At 32.9% G+C, this 17,835-nt stretch overlaps 1 protein-coding gene across 2 annotated transcripts; it reads left to right on the forward strand.

Annotated features, from left to right (window-relative positions):
• The first annotated feature begins 14,001 nt into the window (after positions 1-14,001).
• Positions 14,002-15,063, forward strand: LOC131148653 (protein GL2-INTERACTING REPRESSOR 1-like). 2 transcript variants are annotated; one of them, XM_058098514.1, is made up of 2 exons: positions 14,002-14,249; positions 14,345-15,063. In XM_058098514.1, exon 2 carries the CDS (start codon positions 14,390-14,392, stop codon positions 14,735-14,737), a length of 348 nt encoding a protein of 115 aa, XP_057954497.1. In that variant the 5' UTR covers positions 14,002-14,249; positions 14,345-14,389; the 3' UTR covers positions 14,738-15,063. The 2 variants fall into 2 exon arrangements, with proteins under 2 accessions (XP_057954497.1, XP_057954496.1); XM_058098513.1 differs by having other exon boundaries at positions 14,371-15,063.
• The last annotated feature ends 2,772 nt before the right edge of the window (positions 15,064-17,835 follow it).

Below are 17,835 nucleotides of genomic sequence, written 5' to 3' on the forward strand. Positions count from 1 at the left end.
ATGACACATGTTGATCCTCACATAAACCTTTGAACTTTAATGACTGTTTTGCTTATCCATGTCTATGTAATTTGACACAATGTGTATGTTCACATTGAAATTTAATTCAACAACACAATTTTGCATTAGCAAGAGGAAAAAGTAAATTGCATAACACAAGGAGACATATTTCAGAGTACAATTTTGAAATATAAAAATTGGATATTTTAAAAAAAAATGAGATATAATTATGTCAGAACATTTTTGTTATATACCTTTTGGTTGATGTCAAAAGGGAGAGAAGAATATAAGGTCATAGCAAAAATAGTTGGCAAAAGTACATAAGTACATGAGTTATATGTGCAAAACTATTGCCTATTTTCAATTGTGAATGAACATATTTCATATTACTGAATATTTGATTGTGCATTATTTGAGGGGGAGCCTTGTTAGGCATAACCCATTTTATATTTTTTGCTCGTGTATTTGTCATCATAAAAAAGGGGGAGATTGCTAACTCTATGAGTCCAATCCTGTTTTATTAATGACAAATGACTTGGTATTTGATCTGTGCATTAAGAATGTGAGCAGGAACATTACTTAGCATGCATGGAAGGTGAGGAAGTTATGGAAGCCACGAGAATTAAAGCATGTACAATATGGCACAATCCATAGAACTAAAAGAGTAGAAGAATGAAGATGCAACCGTTAAGTTCAAGATCGTCATGTGAATGGTTATTTAGAACTGAATGTATTTACATATTTCATATGATTTAATTTGAAACTCAAAATATACCCTAAACTGACCTTACGACTCATACATCTCATAAAAATCTTTTAGGGGTTATTCATTGACTTAGAGACTCTATTTAAAACCCCAGAAAATGTTTTATGAAGACGCAAAGTAAGAAAGTAAAAATGGTTTTTGAAAAAAAAAAAACTGAAGTTGGACTGCCCAGACGATTAAGGATTACCCTCAAAAGTCTAAAATGCAACTTCAGACAACTAAAGTTTTACTTCAGGTATCTGAAGAATTTCCTCAGAAGACTGAAGAATTAGTTCAGTCATCTGAAGAATTAATTTTGAAACACAGAATAGGTAGAACACCTTCAGCTATCTGAACCTTCAGTTTAGTTGTCTGATCTGAGACTTAAGAAGACTGAACCCATAGTTTAGTCGTCTGACCCTGTATCGAGACTATGACTTTCAGAGCTTTAAGGAACCTCAGTCGTCTGAACCCGATAGCTCAGAAGTTTGAATTTGCAGAAACTTTAAAAATTTGGTTTTTAGCGAGAGAACACGTGAGTCATTTAATTAATTAAGTTGATCCAATGGTCAAGACTTAACGTAGGGCCAATAATACTTATAAAATCAACCTTTAAATCCTAGTGCCTCACTTTTATGATTGAGGAGTTTTGAACATTCTTGCACATCTCTTAAGAAGTTTTGAATACTATCATTGCCTACACTGCAAAGAACACACTTTTACTTGGGCATTCGCATATTTAAGATATGAGCAAATACATGTGCAACCTTTGCTAAATCTAGGTTTGATCTTGAGATTTGGAAAAATAGTTTATTGAGCTTTCAATTTTTTTATTAATCGATCATCTTCTCCATTATTCATTTATTGAAAAATCACTTTGGGAGTAAGAAACTTATTTTCCCATAGTTATTTATTTGAAAAATCTTTTGGGAAAAGCTTTCTAAAGTTTGAATCATTGTGACATTCAAAGTTGTATTTTTATTCAAAGAGATCTATCTTTTTGTTGCAAAAAGTGTTTGAAAAATATTATTTAAATCTTTGAAATATTCAAAGTCACATTTTTATTCAAAGATTTAATTGTACGAGGTATTTGATAGCAAGAACTTAGATCTGCATAATACTCAAAGATTTTTTCATCTCAAAAACTTATTCTTGAATATTCATTATGAGAGATTGGAATTATTTGATTGCAAATACTAAGAGCCTCTAAATACATATCCTTGAAGAATATTATTTTTGAAACATAGTATTTAAATCTTTGCAATATTTAACATCGTATATTTATTCAAAGATTCAACTTGAAAAATTATTGATAGCAAGAACATAGATCTGTGCATTATTAAAGATTATTTTTGAAAGGATCTTATTTTCTAATATTGCATAAAGTATTCTGGAATTGAATCGTACGCTTCTCCAAAGCATTTATTTATAAAATCATTTCTGGGAGATATTGATTTAAAAGGTAAATTTTTGAAGCATGTCATTCATATAACGATCTTATCATTACATACATACTGAGCTTCAAGTTTTATCATATGCATATGTGTTAGGAATTTTTATTGTACTCATTAGCTTGTTTAGATGCATCTGAGTGTTTAGGAATTTCATCTATCTATTGTATTGACGGTTCGGGTTATGAACCGGGAAGGAGGAAGTTGTGCCTCGTGTAAGCAGCGGAGTAGGAGGAAGTTGTGCCTCTTGTAAGCAGTGCAGTAGGAGGAAACTGTGCTTCTTGTAAGCAGCGGGTTTGTAACGAGAAGTTTCGTCCCAGTTAAAGGAGAGGATTTATGCAATCCTTGGGGGGTTTTGCCCAAGGCGAGAACGTAGGCCTGGTTTAGCTGAACCTCATTAAAAATTCGGTATCTACACTCTATCTCCCTATCTCTCTTTGTATTTTTGCACTTATATTCATATTATATCTGCAGTGCATGTGTTAAATATTGATATATATGAATATCTAATTACGTGAGAATAATTGGGCAATACTGAATTGAGATATCCATGGATTAAATCAAGTGAGTTGTATAATACTGAAATCAGTGTGTATCCAAATTTGTACTTGTATGTTTGGGTTTTCAATTGAGGATTGAAATACCAAAATATTTTAAAATACCCAATTCACCCCCCCTCTTGGGATTACACTTAAATTAACAAATGCCATTTTATCATTCCTTAGGCCCTATATATATTCCATATTAAGAATGAGACTTAAAATACCCTACTTACCCTGATTTTGGGATGGTGCCTCGAAACCTGAAACTAAAAATTTGCTTCGTGTAGGTTGCAGAAAATCTTCCCAAGAATCCCATGGTGGTTCCTGATCATTGAAACGGGACTTAGCAGAGCGAGAATCAAAGAAAAAGGAGGGAGAAACCATAGGATTTCAAAGAGGAAAAGATAAAAATTGATTTCTTTTTAAAAACTGCTCTCAAGACTTTCCTTAATATCCCCTCTGTGAGAAAACCATCGCCGGTTTTCTCTTGCCTCCAGAAAATTGTCACCAGTTTTCTCTTTAATTAGTCCTATTTTACCGTTTACCCAGTTACTGACCCCCGATAATTCTAAACCGTCACTAGTTTTATTCCTCTTTAGAAAACCGTCACTGATTTTCTCTTTCCTCGGCCAAAAATCCATTCTTTTTCAATTATTTTTATTATTTCATTTTCTTAGGTCTCTACACAAAACATATTGTCTTTTTTAAACATGTTCTAGATATCCAACATTAAAGTAGAGAATTGTTTCAAACACTTCTTCATTATACTAGTGTGCTTAAGATCTCATAGTTTCTATTTAACATTATACACAAAAAATTTTTAAACAAAATTGGGTTTTAAATCTCATCATACTTGGAATGTATCTCTTAATAGTCAATTAAACTATTATTGAATACCAAGAACCGAGTTATGCTTTCTATTAACCTTTTAATCTGCTGTAATCCCTAACAATGTTGGAATATGAATTTAAAGGCTAAATATTTTCTTAACCAGCTCATAAAAAAAATCTAAAAATGTAATGAGAAGAAGTCCCACTACAACATAAACCATGTATATATAAGTTTCCCAAAGGCTTTCCCACCAAAACCCAACCTATCCAACGTCACAATTCAAAATTTGGAAACAAATGCTGAGTAACTGAGTTAAAGGGCTTGTAGAGATACTTTTGACATTTTAATACCGAGAGGAAATAGTCGAAGCAACAACACTAGAATCGTCGACTGTTTCTTGTCATCCTTACAAAACCGTCGATGGTTTGAGGAAAACCGTCGATGGTTTATTGTTGCAAACTTGCTACAAACCACAACTATTTTTTTCTACCATGTTTTTTCATTACACATGCATTCCACTTGATATATGAGCCACATATTACAACAATGTCGAATACAATGTGCTTTGCATTTAGGGATCACAACATTTAACAACCATAACTGCTTTGTAAAGTTGTTTGCCTTTTGCAATCGATATTCCTACTCTGCATCCATGGTTAACACTGTACATATAAACTGAGCTTCGTGAGGGTTTAATGAATAATAAAAAATGCCCCTAGATTGCAATATCTCCCCATCATAGAAAATAAGTCACTGGGAGTGTATGAAACTACCGAATGATGATTATGACAATACAACATGGTGCAATGCGAAGAACTCATAATGTAAATATAATGAGAAGAAGTCCCACTACAAGTATAATTTAAACAAAATCTTAACCAACTCATAAACAATGTCTAACCACATGAAAAAGTGAACAAATATTTCACATGACACTTTAGTCACCTAACAAAGTAACTCTGCAGCGCAACTTTGTTTCATAATTTTCTCATACCCAAAAGGCATGTGTGATTTTTTAAATTTTTTAGTGCTAAACTTCATTAATTAAAAAATTGCCCAGAAATACTTGGGAGAATGTTTCAAACTCAAAGACCTTAATACTTTGAAATAATTTTTGGGGATAAAGTGGCTTGCTAAAAAACTGGCATCTCTTTATCACAAAGGAAATACGCCTTGGAGATACTTAAGGAAAATGGATTTCTTTACCCAATATGCCACTCTTTGTGGAAACAGTGGAATTATTTCCATTATACTCAGTCAAGCACTTTGTGACATCTATGCAATAGGCTAGTCTTGAAATCTTTGTTCAAGGAGTTCTACCTTTACCCTAGGCTTCAAGCTCTCAAGGAAATAGAACATATTGTCTTTCTTAAACATGTTCTAGATATCCAACATTAAAGTAGAGAATTGTTTCAAACACTTCTTCATTATACTAGTGTGCTTGAGGTCTCATAGTTTCTGTTTAACATTATAGACAAATTTTTTAGAAAAAAAAAAAAATTGGGTTTTAAATCTCATCACACATGGAATGTATCTCTTAATAGTCAATTAAACTATTCTTGAATACCAAGAACCGGGTTATGCTTTCTATTAACCTCTTGATCTAGTGCTTTAATCCCTAACAAACTTGGAATATGAATTTAAAGGCTAAAGATTTTCTAAGATTAGGGTTACTATCCTAAGTCATGAACATGCAATTGATGTAAGCTTACCTAGTGCTTGAAACAATAAAATGTGGCTAGAAATCTTTACCTATTGTGGCTTGTTTGGCTACGATGTTGCAACTACACTATCCTTCCTTGAATGCGCAACTTGGATTAGCTTCTCACTTACTCTTTCTTAAGCTATGCTTTTATTTGTGTGTATTCAAATATATTTTCTCTTCCTCTCTCTTTTATTATGTTTTGTGTGGTATATACAATGTGTTCACTCTTTCTTTTTCTTATAGGGAATAAGTGTGGGAGCCTCAATAGGGTGTCCAGAGTCTCCCTTTTGTTATTTTTAGTGTAGTTTTGAGGTGAGTTGGCCTGCAATAGGTTAAGTCTTCACACTATTTCTCTCTCTTAGCATATGTTCCTCTATTGCTCTCTCCTCCCCATCATTATAAGTAATGGGTAGGGATGGCCTATCTAATGACTATTAGTGTAGAGTTATGGGATAATTGGCTTCATGGGTTTTGGCTTTGATAGCTGATTAAGAGAAGCTGGATGGAATGATAGTGTTATCTTTGGGTTATTTTGGCATAGGGGGTGGTGATTTCATTTTTCTTGGGGTTTCTTGCAAGGGATAAGAGCAAGGGCATTCGTAGGGATTATTCATGTGTTCATTTTTTGGTCTTGGGTTTCCCAAGGATATAATTAACTTAAGCTTGGGGTTTTGACCATTTTGGGTTGGGTTTTCTGTTGTGGTTAGGTTTAGCGAGTTACATGTGTTTATTGGCATGCCTTGAATTGTGTTGGAATTTTGGTTTTGCTTTGCATTAATTGGTGATTTATTTGGGCTGGGGATTGGGGTCATGGGTTAGGGGCCATATGAGGCCTGTGAGTCAAGGAAGTCTAAGCTAGGTGGCCTAGGATTAGGCAACTTATACACATTGAAAGAGGGAGGCAGGGAGGGAGGGAGGGAGAGAGAGAGAGAGAGAGAGAGAGTAAAAATGGCCTAAGATACCACGTGGCTATCACTACAGCTACCATGAGAGAGAGAGAGAGAGAGAGAGAGAGTGTGAAAAAATGGCCTAAGATACCACATGGATGTCACTACAGCTACCATGTGTCATTCTTAGGCACATATTCCTTTAAATCTAACTATTCTAAAAGTAATATTAGAATAAACTTTAAGACTAGAGGTTGAATCTCGTTCTTGTATTTTTGTTATTTGTATTTTCTTTTTCGGGTTTTCAATGTATTCTAACTTTGATGTTTTTCTTAGACTATACATGGATTGTTAACAAACTTCAAAATATCATTAATTTAGTCTTTTGCACTTTTGATTTCTATTCCTCTTTCAATATTGTGCATGTGTGCATAAATTAAGAAAGATGGGAGGAAAGAGAGTGTGGGTCCATAATTCGAGAGAAAAACATAATTGTCTATCCCCGTTGATCCAAGATCCACAAACATTAATCCTTTCACATGAATAATTGTTGGTTAATTCTTTTGCCTCTCCAACATTGAGTAATCACATTTCATCTATCCTTGAGGTTTCCTCCTCATCCTTATACTATTTTTGTGCCCCTTCTGTGATGGAAGCTTGTAAGGTATTGAGCAATGATTTGTGGCGGTAATCAACAACTTTGTGAGGGCCTCGAGATAAAAAAAAAGCATACCAACTTACCCTTACCACTAGATGTGTTAAATAACCAAGACGAGGAAGCTTCATTAGAAGTTAAATGCATTGTTGCCTAGTTATTTTTGGCTTTGCTCCTCTTGAAAGACTTTTCATTATTTGTACCCATTATGCCTCTCTCTATGGACATGGTGGAACTCTGTCCAGTATACCTAGTCAAGCAGTTTGTGACATCTATGCAATAAACTAGTCTTGAACCCTTTGTTCATGGAGTTCTACCTTTGCCCTAGGCTTCAATCTCTTAAGGAAACATAACATATTGTATTTCGTTAACATGTTCTAGATATCCAACATTAAAGTAGAGAATTGTTTCAGACACTCTTTCATTATACTAGTGTGCTTAAGATCTCATAGTTTGTGTTGAATATTATACTCAACATTTTTAGGAAAAAAAAACTAGGTCTTAAATTTCTTCATATTTGGAATGTATCTCTCAGTAGTCAATTAAAATATTCTTGAAGACCAAGAACCGGGTTACGCCTTCTATTAACCTTTTAATCTGGCGCTTTAATCCCTAACCAACTTGGGATATGAATATAAAGCTAGAGATTTTCTAAGATTAATGTTACTACCCTAAGTCATGAACATGCAATTGATGTAAGCTTACCTAGTACTTGAAACAATAAAATGTGGCTACAAATCTTTATCTATTGTGGCCTATTTGGCTATGATGTTGCAGCTACACCATCCTTCCTTGAGTGCACTACTTGGATTAGCTTCTCACTTGCTCTTTCTTACGGTATGCTTCTATTTGTGTGTGTGTGTTCAACTTTATTTTCTCTTCCTTTCTCTTTTGTTGTGTTGTGTGTGGTATAGACAATGTGCCCACTCTTCTCTTTCTTGTAGGGAATGAGCGTGGGAGCCTTAATAGGGTGTCTATAGTCTCTTTTTTGTTATTGTTAGTGTTGTTTTGAGGTGACTGGGCCTACAATAGGTTAACCCTTCATACTCTTTCTCTCTTTTAGCATATGTTCCTCTATTGCTGTCTCCTTCCCATCATTATAAGCAAGGGATGACCTATCTAATGACTATTAGTGCAGAGTTATGGGATAATTGGCTTCATTGGTTTTGGCTTTAATAGGTGAATGAAAGGAGTTGGATGGAATGATAGTGTTGTATTTGGGCTATTTCGACTTTTTTGGGGGGGGGGGGGGGGGAGGGGGTCGGTGATTTCCTTTTTCTTGGGGTTTCTTGCAAGGGATAAGGGCAAGGGCAATGGTAGGGATTATTCCTATGTTTGTTTTTCATCTTGGGTTTCCTAAGGCTATAATTAACTTAAGCTTGGGGTTTTGACCATATTGGGTTGGGTTTTTTGTTGAGGTTAGGTTTAGCAAGTTTCTTGTGTTTGTTGGCATGCCTTGAATAGTGTTGGAATTTTGGTTTTGTTTTGCATTAATTGGTGATTTATATGGGCGTGGGGATGGGGGTCATGGGTTAGGGGCCATATGGGTCTGCGAGTCAAGGAAGTCTAGGCTAGGTGGTATAGTATTAGGCAACCTAAACACAATGAGAGAGAAAGTGTGTGTGTGTGTGTGTGTGTGTGAGAGAGAGAGAGAGAGAGAGAGAGAGAGAGAGAGAGAGAGGAAAATAGTCTAAGATACCACGCGGTTGTCACTGTAGCTACCATGTGCCATCCTTGGGTCAATAGTCCCTTAAATCTGATTATTCGCGAAGTAATATAAAAAAATAAGCTTTAAGACTAAAGGTTGACTCTCTTTCTTGTATTTTTGTTATTTGTATTTTTTTTTTTTTGGTTGTTCAATATATTGTAACTTTGATGTATTTCTTAGACTATATATGGATTGTTAACATACTTCAAAATATCATAAATTTACTCTTTTGCACTTTTAATTTCTATTTCTCTTTCAATATTGTGCATGTGTGCATAAATCAAGAAAGATGGGAGGAAAGAGAGCGTGGGTCCATAATTCGAGAGAAAAATATAATTGAAGTACCTTAAGAACCCAGTAAAGCTAGATTAACATTTTCAACGACACTCTTTAGTTCTAACTAAGAAGATAAAATAGTAAGAGAAATGGTAAAAGAAGTTATATATTAACAAATCTGATCTAAACAAAAATATGATATCAATAACATATTCATGAGCTTTTAAGTTGATACATATTGAAATGATTAATTACAAACATAAAAATAATGCACAAGCTTCCATTATGATACTCTTTTCAGTGGATAGGTTTTCATATTTCACCACCCATACTACAATTTCATAGAGAGTATTTATATATGCTCCTTAATATTTCTACTTTCTTAATTGGTAAAATTAACTATATTAAAGGGCCAAACCAAACATTAACAATCTGTGAAATTTTTAAAATTTTAGGGAACAATATGTTATTGTTAAACCTTAAGAGAGGTCAAAAACATTTGCTCTCATAAAAATGAAAAAAAAAAAAAAATTAGAGACGAAAAGTTAAAATTAAAATGTAGTAACATGTTTTGTTAATATTTTAAAATTTGAAATAAATTAAAACATAATTGAATAAATGTACAATTTTGTCACATGCTCAAATAATAATAACGAAAATTTAAAATACAAACTAATTAAAAATATTGTACTAAAAATAAAAATGAGTAATAATTATTTTAACAAATAATTTATTTTAAATTCATATGATAATATTTTACAATTTTTACTAGAAAAATAAGGAAGAAAATGAATTAATTAACAAAAGTGAATTCGAGAGTAAACAAAAAGAAGTTTTTTGTCGTTTTCAATTTTTTCCACGGCACAAAAATACAAACAAAACAAAAATAATAGCAATAAACAATCTGTATGTGTACGGAAAGAAGTGTCGTTACCCTAAAATAAAATGAATCTAGAATTTAATTAAAGCTACAAAAGAAATGAGAGTGAATTACCTTAAATAGCGCATAAGATTAGATCACATTTGACTTGTGAATTATCTATTTATAGGAATTGTACGGAATAAAAAAAATAGTAATTTAGAATAAGTCATCCATATAAAAATTTGTATTATTCCGTCCAATTAAAATAAGCCATAAATAAACATTGCCACAGTAAAATATTAATCATTTCTTATTTGTTCGTGTTACAAGTTAATAAAAAATTTTACATTATCATTATTTCTAATATCAGTACATACATTTACTCTCTCACAACATTTTTTTTCATAAGCTATTAATCTTTTTATATTATGAATTAATAAAAATATGGCAATCATTATTATTTTTTTTTCTCTGCTTTTGAAACTGAAAATTAATTATTTCAAAGGGTCAGACCGAGCATTAACTAGTTTGCTTGGTCTCAATGTCCAAAATTATAAAAAGGAAAACAGAAATTTAAAATTAAAATGAAGCAATTAAACTTGCTTTGTTAATATTCTCAAAATTGAAATAAATTAAAGCATAATTGAAGGTGCGTTCAATTTTGTTTTTGATTAATCAAATAAGAATAATACCTGGTCTACAGGTCGTGGCTTTGTGATTTGAATAAAATATTATTATTTTTCAAAAAAAAATTAGAAAAATGAAAATGCCATAGAGTACAAATTAAAAGATATTATGATATAAATATGAATTGATTATAATTATTTTACTTAATTATAACATCACAATGTTAAACACAACAAAGATAATTTTATTGTACATAAAGGTTGAAAAATGATAAAAAGAAATATTTATTAACCTAATTTTTAAAATTTTTTGAAAGTCTATAAATATTTTTATCTAAATTCACATGATAAAATTTTATTTTTTATTTTTCCATTATAAAAGTAGGGTAGAAAATGAACAAAGTAAGAAGAAATAAATTCTAACTTAGTAAAGAAAGATGTACTTTTATCATCAATTTATTTATTAGATTGGCTAAGTAGTAAGGCGAGTTGTGACTTTGGTGACTTCAAGGTCATGAGTTCGATTTCGCATTGAATTACCAGGGGTGTGTAAATGGGTTCGACTTTCACCTCCTTGGATTTGATGTATCAAAAGTGGCGTGATGGTGACCGGAGTCCCTCGATTATTAAAAAAAAACTATATAATAACAAAAATTGAAAATAAAAATAAAAAGGATGCAAAACAAGTCACTCGTACGTGTCTAGAATTCAATTAATGCGCCCAAATGGCCTTAACATCAACAACTATAATTTACTTTTAAACGGTAAAAGATTTATTCATATGGAGAGGGGAGAGAAATTGGGTCCATAAATGTTATAAGTGAACCGTATCTATCAAAACTAGAAGGAAAATAAATTACAAGTAGATGAGTTCACGGGCTTATGAGCTTGGGTGGCCTTCATAATAACCATTAACCAACTCTCACATCTTTATCATAACTAGTTTATCATTAATTATGTATTCAATTATTTTCCCTCTTTTCCTTTGCTTGGGTGCACCCTCTGGAGAGTATTTAATTCAATTTAAGAATGAAAAAAAAATTAAAGAAATAAAAAAAAAAATTCATCTTTTATTTCTGATTATAAAAAAAAAAGTAGAAAAGAAAAAAATTATATAGATATGTCAAATTACTAAATAAAAATTTGCTTATACACGTCATGAACTTTAATTTTCCTTAAATTTAGTTAGATTATAATACATTATTATTATTATTCATAGTATTTCACATCGAGAAAAAATATTAAGAATTTAATTTTTACCTTAAATTTTTTTTTTCCCCTTAATGTCCTGTTTAGAAATAAAAAATTACTAGGAAAACATATATATAGGGGTGGTAAAATGGGTTGGAACTCGGTGGGTGACCTGTGATCTGTCCGTTTAAATCGGGTTTGAGTTTAATAAGAGCTGACCCATTTATAAACGGGTAAACTTGGATCTGACTCGTTTATTAAATGGGGTAGGAGGTTCGATTCGGGTCGGGCCACCTACTGAGTGATTTTTTTAAAAAAAATAAAAGTGTTTTTTATTTTCTTTTGACAAAAAAATATATCATTTTATATAAAAATTTTAAAATAAATAAATTATATTTTTTAAACGGCGAGTTTGAATTTACATAGTAATTATCTATTAATAAGCGGATCAACTCGAACTGAACTCGTTTAACCACGACCAGTTTATGACTCGTCCAAACTTAACACGTTTACTTGACACGTGAATGAATGTGCTTATGGTCATCTCCATGCTTTTAATTCAGCAGGTGTGGCTGATGTGTTGTGCTTATATCACACGGGAGCTAGGAAAGATATTTCCTCGAGCTTTAATAAGGTGGTTGAAATGAGTAGCCCTAAAAATAAGCACTCATAATATTTCATCATTAATATATTTTATGGTCAAACAACGATATAAAACCACCACCCTATTTTTGGAGCGCTTAACTCTTCTCATTTTTTAATTTTTCTTTTTGATTCGGTGCCCCCTCGCCCACTTTAAATTTTTTGCTTCTTACTTTTTTGCCTTCAATGAGTTTCTCTATTATACCACATTTATTTAACTTCCAACCAAAATGCATACTAATATTTATTATAATTAAATTGGGTCGTCTTGTTTTTTTAAATCATTTTCTAATTTTTAAATTTTATTTAATTTGGACACCTTTTCCAATAATAAATCACTCATCTTTTTAAAGAAAATTAATAATTAGAGCCCAATTAATTGTGAATAATTATTTTTATTTTTCATTTACAAAATTTTCAAAGAATTACAAAAGGCAGCCTTATTTTTATTGAAATGATATAATTTTTTTAACTCTCGCTTTTGAAATTTGAAAAATGCTAAGGAAAAGAAATGAAAATGCTAATGAGTCCATATTTTCTTACCCGATTATCATGAAAAGTGAGAAAGAAAATAAAGATATTTTAAAATTTTTAATTTTGCACGTTATTCGTATTGATTTTTCTTGAACTTTAATCATATCAGAATAAATTTTTTATTTTAAATATTATTTAATATAAAAAAATGAGTTTCCTTCTTATTCCATTTTCTTTCACTTTTTTAAACAGAATCTTTTACACACACGAATCTTATAATAGTAGAATGCCGACTTTTTAATCATATAAAAACAACTCTAAATAGAAAATGATAGCCGTTTCCATAACTAAAAAGGCTCATAACCGATCATTTAAACTAAAATTTAATTACTTGTGTACTTTTTGTCGTACGAATGGTCAGTTTCAAGACTAATAAAATAAGACAGCGCATATTTTTGTTTTGTTTTATTTTTTGTTTCCGACTTTTCTAAAGAAAAGGTTCGACAATCAAGTTTACATGTACTTATTGTAATGCAGGTTAAAGGTAGGTGTTTAAAGTTGACCCCATCAAATTTGTATAGTTGAATGATGATAAACTATAGTGGGGGTAGCTGTATAATGTATTTGCAGAGTGGGAATACTTTGGTTTGGTTCACATGCAAAAATAATAGCCACTACCCATTTAAGTCTATGTAATGCACCATGTAATAAATGATAATTTATGCTCCTCTCTCCCTCTATTTATTGAAGGTTAAAACAGGGGAGTGTCCAAATCCACCGAACAAATGAGAAATTGCACTGAATCGCTCTTGAAAATTTCAAATCTGTATATTGAAAAAAAGTCAGGGCTTTCATTTGCCTTCACTTCGAACAATTAAGAGCAAATTTAACCTCCACCTAATTAGATGTTAGGTACTTTATTACTATTCAAAAAATATTTAATTTATTTAAAAAAAAAAAGTTTAAAAAAGAGAAAGAACGGTGAAATTAAATAATTAGAGTGTAAGTATTCATAAAAATAAACATCTCCGGTGGATCGGCAGCAATCAATAAATAAATATCCAAAAATAATATTTTAATTTACAGTTGGAACCAATATATATATATATATATATATATATATATTTATAATAAAAAATATGTGTGTGTGTGTGTGTGTGAGAGAGAGAGAGAGAGAGAGAGAGAGAGAGAGAGAGGAAAGGAGCCCCTCTTTGTTTTAATTGTTATTTAATTTCGACATTGTTATTTCCTCTTGTAATAGCCGTTGGGTTTTTAATTTTTTGGGTCTCCCTAAAATTTATGTGCACATATACAAACCACCTATCCCAGCAATGAATGAAGGGCTCCCCTGTTCTTTGTAGTTGCAAATATTTACTAGCCCTGTTTTACCGGCAAAGACCTTGGGATTTTTTTTTTTGCACAATTTAATTCAATGCTGGCAATGATTCAAGCCCTTCTTCTCCCTTCTCTCTCCACCCTCTTTACTTTCTTCCCCCATTCCCATCACTAATTAATTCTCAATTAAAGAAACCCTCTTCCCCAATCCATATATATTCTCATAATCGCCTCAATACTCTTCAAAACAACCGCCCACCATCACACCCTGTTACAATTCCAGTTCCCCTGTTTCAACTTCTCTGTTCCTCACCTTCAGGTACATCTCACCACAATTCCATTCATGATGTCTTCACTTAATTTTGATTATTACAGTTTTGTTGTTCTTTTAATTTGATATATATATTTAATCAGGTTGGTGTTCGTTTGATACATCACAGGAGGTTTGCACAATTAGTTATGGGTCGTAAAGCCAACGGACCAAAGCTGGAGCTGAAGTTGAACCTGGCGCCGCCACCGAGGCCTAACCTGCGAGAGCAGTCTCCGAACTTATCGTCGGCTTCTTCTTCTACGTCGTCGGAGATGACGCTTCCGAGCTCGTGCTTGTCGTCGGAGATCGACGCCGACGACGCTTCCGGCGGGTTCTCGAGCAGTCCCGAGGAGACGTCGGCGATGGTGCTGGTGGGATGCCCACGGTGCCTCATGTACGTGATGTTGTCGGAGGTGGATCCCCGGTGCCCCAGGTGCAAGAGCTCTGTTTTGCTCGATTTCCTCCACGAGGAAAAAACCCTGAAGAAGAGAAACTAGATCAAGAACAACTGCATCGGCTTCTTCTTTAATTTAATTTTCTTTTATTTGTTTTAATCAGCTTGGTCATTGGTTTGCCGTCTTGAAGCTTTAATATCCTTCCATGGAAATTTTGTCCTCTGCTTTGTCCCCTGTTTGGTTGCCCATAAGACAAAGTCAGTGAAATCATGATCCTCTAATTATATTGATTTGGGATTATGGGAGAAAGTAGTTGTCGGGTTTTTCTTTCATTTTCCTCCGTCTTCTCTGCAACCAAACAGAACCAACAGAAGCTTGATGTATTTCTGTTTTCTAATATAGTATCAGTAATTGTGTTGCTCTTTAAACGTGTGATTCATACTGGAGATGAATTCCAGCTGCATGCAGCAGCCGACATCAACCATCCCTTGTGATTTTAAATGCGTAGTTTCTGTGATTGTTCTTTGCGTAAATAGGGGTTAATAATTTTTCATTATTTTGGGGTAAGAAAAAATTGCCTACGCCCGCGCGGGTGCATGAAATCATAGACTCGTCACCAAGGATTAAAAAAAAGTAAAAAAAGAAAAAAAATGACTCATGAACCCATGTGGCTTGCTCTTTCTTCGGGCTACACCACCCCTGATCTCGTGATGATCAAGAGAGATCATGGACCCGTGATAAATAATATAGTATTTTAGGATTGTACCGTGTTATATATATAGAGCTAAGAAGAGAGAAAGAGGAAAAAAGAGAAGAAGGAAGGTTTTAATAAGATTTGATTTCTCGGTCACCAATTTTGACCTTAAGATAGGATGGAGAGAAAAGTTAGAAATAAATTACTTAGGATTATCCTAAATCAACTAAAATGTTCAATGAGGTACATGTTATGTTCGACCTTAAATCAAGTGAACCATTTGAAAACTTCAATCGGATCCCATTGGCACACCTTCTATATGATACACTCATAGTTGTTACGTGATAAATGCCACATAAATGATATTGTAATCTTATCACATTGAGGAGTAATATCTTAGATAAGCTCTATGATTAATATCTACTTCTAAAAACACATCCATTTCACAAAAGCAAAAAATAGAAGTATTTATTGATCCAAGGCATGGAAAAAATGATCATTTTTACTTTTTTAGTTATTCCAATATTCAAAACTATCAAATAGCTATTACTAGAGCACAATCTTAGTAACAAGCATTTGGTGCGGCCAATGGAGAACCATAATAGAATGCTATTGATTGTTCTTTGCATAGATGGTATGCTTGCACAAAAAATTGGCCAAATCGACCCAAAGACCCAAACTAATTAGATCAAGAACCAATAAGTGGGTTAGATATGGGTTCATAGTAAGCTATGGATTTTTGGGGGGGGGGGGGGGGGGTTTGGGTTATACACAACCATTTAACTCCACTCTCCCCTCCCTCTCGGCCACTTGTGTCTAAGATAGTGTGAGGTGAGCCCTAACCCTAGCACAGACACCAAACTTAGTTCCCCATAGTCAACAACATAGCTACTGACTCATTATTTTCAGCATTGCCTAATGTGTTGTCGTCAACCCTCATCTCTTACCCCCATTTTACTTTGTTTTTCTTCTTCCTTACTCTTAAATGAGTTTTTTCTCACTTCTCACCTCAAGATTCTTCTATACTCCATTTTAAATCTTTGATAACAAATACTTAAATAGTTGATTGTTGTTCAGACTTTAGATGGACAACAAATAGTTTGGATAATTGTTCATTTTGAATCTTTGATGTAATGATGTGTGAGATCTTACTAGGCAATGATAGGGTTGTAGAGGTATCAATTTGTTGATTTTGCAATTGGGTATTTGTTTTTGCAAAATTCTTACACTGATTTTGTTGGAATTAGTTCGTCGACACAATATCCTAAAGTGAATAACACAACCCATCCCACCCACTAACGAAAACCAATCCAAACCAATCCAACTCAATCTTGAGTTGGGCCAAGTTCAATTGGGTTATTGGCTAATTGGATAGTTGGTAGGTCAGTTGGTAGTTTAGGGTCAAATTGACCCAAACCAATATGTGTGCAACCCTATATGCGGGTTATGATCTAATTCTTTTACGGTGTGGAAAGGCCTACTATCGCACAGGCTATAAGATTACAAATTCATCATGCAGGAAAAAGGACGTTCCCATAGTAATAAACATCATTGCCCACTCAAGCCCCAAACAATGACAATCAAATAGTCTTTTTAGATTATGAAGCAAACATGTAGACCCAAATAAACTTATCTCATATATGAGATGCAAGCTCTACGACTATGAAATGAAGAAAAAAATTAAAACGAGATGCAAAAAAATTTCATAGCTAGAAATCATGACAATCTAGGCTGAAAGGTAACTGATGTTGAGAAATGTAATTCAAACACATGGATGATGTGTATACACAATTATTTTCGGGAAAGTAAAGAGCACAATTGAAAACCCAAAATTTTCCCAAAGTAACATAGCCAACCCTCTGGTAGAAACCCTGAAACTAACCATAGCTAAATTTAGGTTAGTGTTTATAAACAACATGCATTACTCACAAAAGAGCCAAGAAATCCAATCCACACAAGACTATACTTTTCATCATGTTTATAAAATAAAGCAAGCAATAGAGGGTTTTATTGACCTTTGGGGAGTTTTTGATAATCCTAAGAAGAATTGTATGAAAATACTAGTATTGTAATAGGAAATGAGTAAAGGGCAAAGGTTCAATTATGCACCAATAAAAGACATTTGCTAGGATGATTCTTAAAGAAGTGAATGACATCCCTTGGCATTCTCTCCACTAAGTGAGCCGTTACTCGTGTTAATACATTCCTTTCACTTGTTCCTATTGGCCAAAATTTTCTTATACAAAGCAATTCCATGTAATGCAAAAGCAAATAAAGTAATTAACTTAAAATGTTCAACGCTCTTAGAGCATAGTGCTCCACATCATGAACAAAGCACAACATGAACAAACATAAGTATTTAAGATAATAAGGGAAAGGCACCTTTATGTCCAACCAACTATTTGTTATTGTGCACTAAATTAAGTATAATTGCACCTTTTTTTAGGCTCAGGTAAGAAATGATATCTAATTTCTATATGTTTTGTGCGTTAATGATTGCTAGGAT

Source organism: Malania oleifera, chromosome 2 (genome assembly GCF_029873635.1).
Source record: "Malania oleifera isolate guangnan ecotype guangnan chromosome 2, ASM2987363v1, whole genome shotgun sequence".
NCBI lineage: Eukaryota > Viridiplantae > Streptophyta > Magnoliopsida > Santalales > Ximeniaceae > Malania > Malania oleifera.

Coding starts and splice junctions, on each gene's coding strand:
- LOC131148653 (XM_058098514.1), top strand. CDS start 14,390: ATGGGTCGTAAAGCCAACGGACCAAAGCTGGAGCTGAAGTTGAACCTG.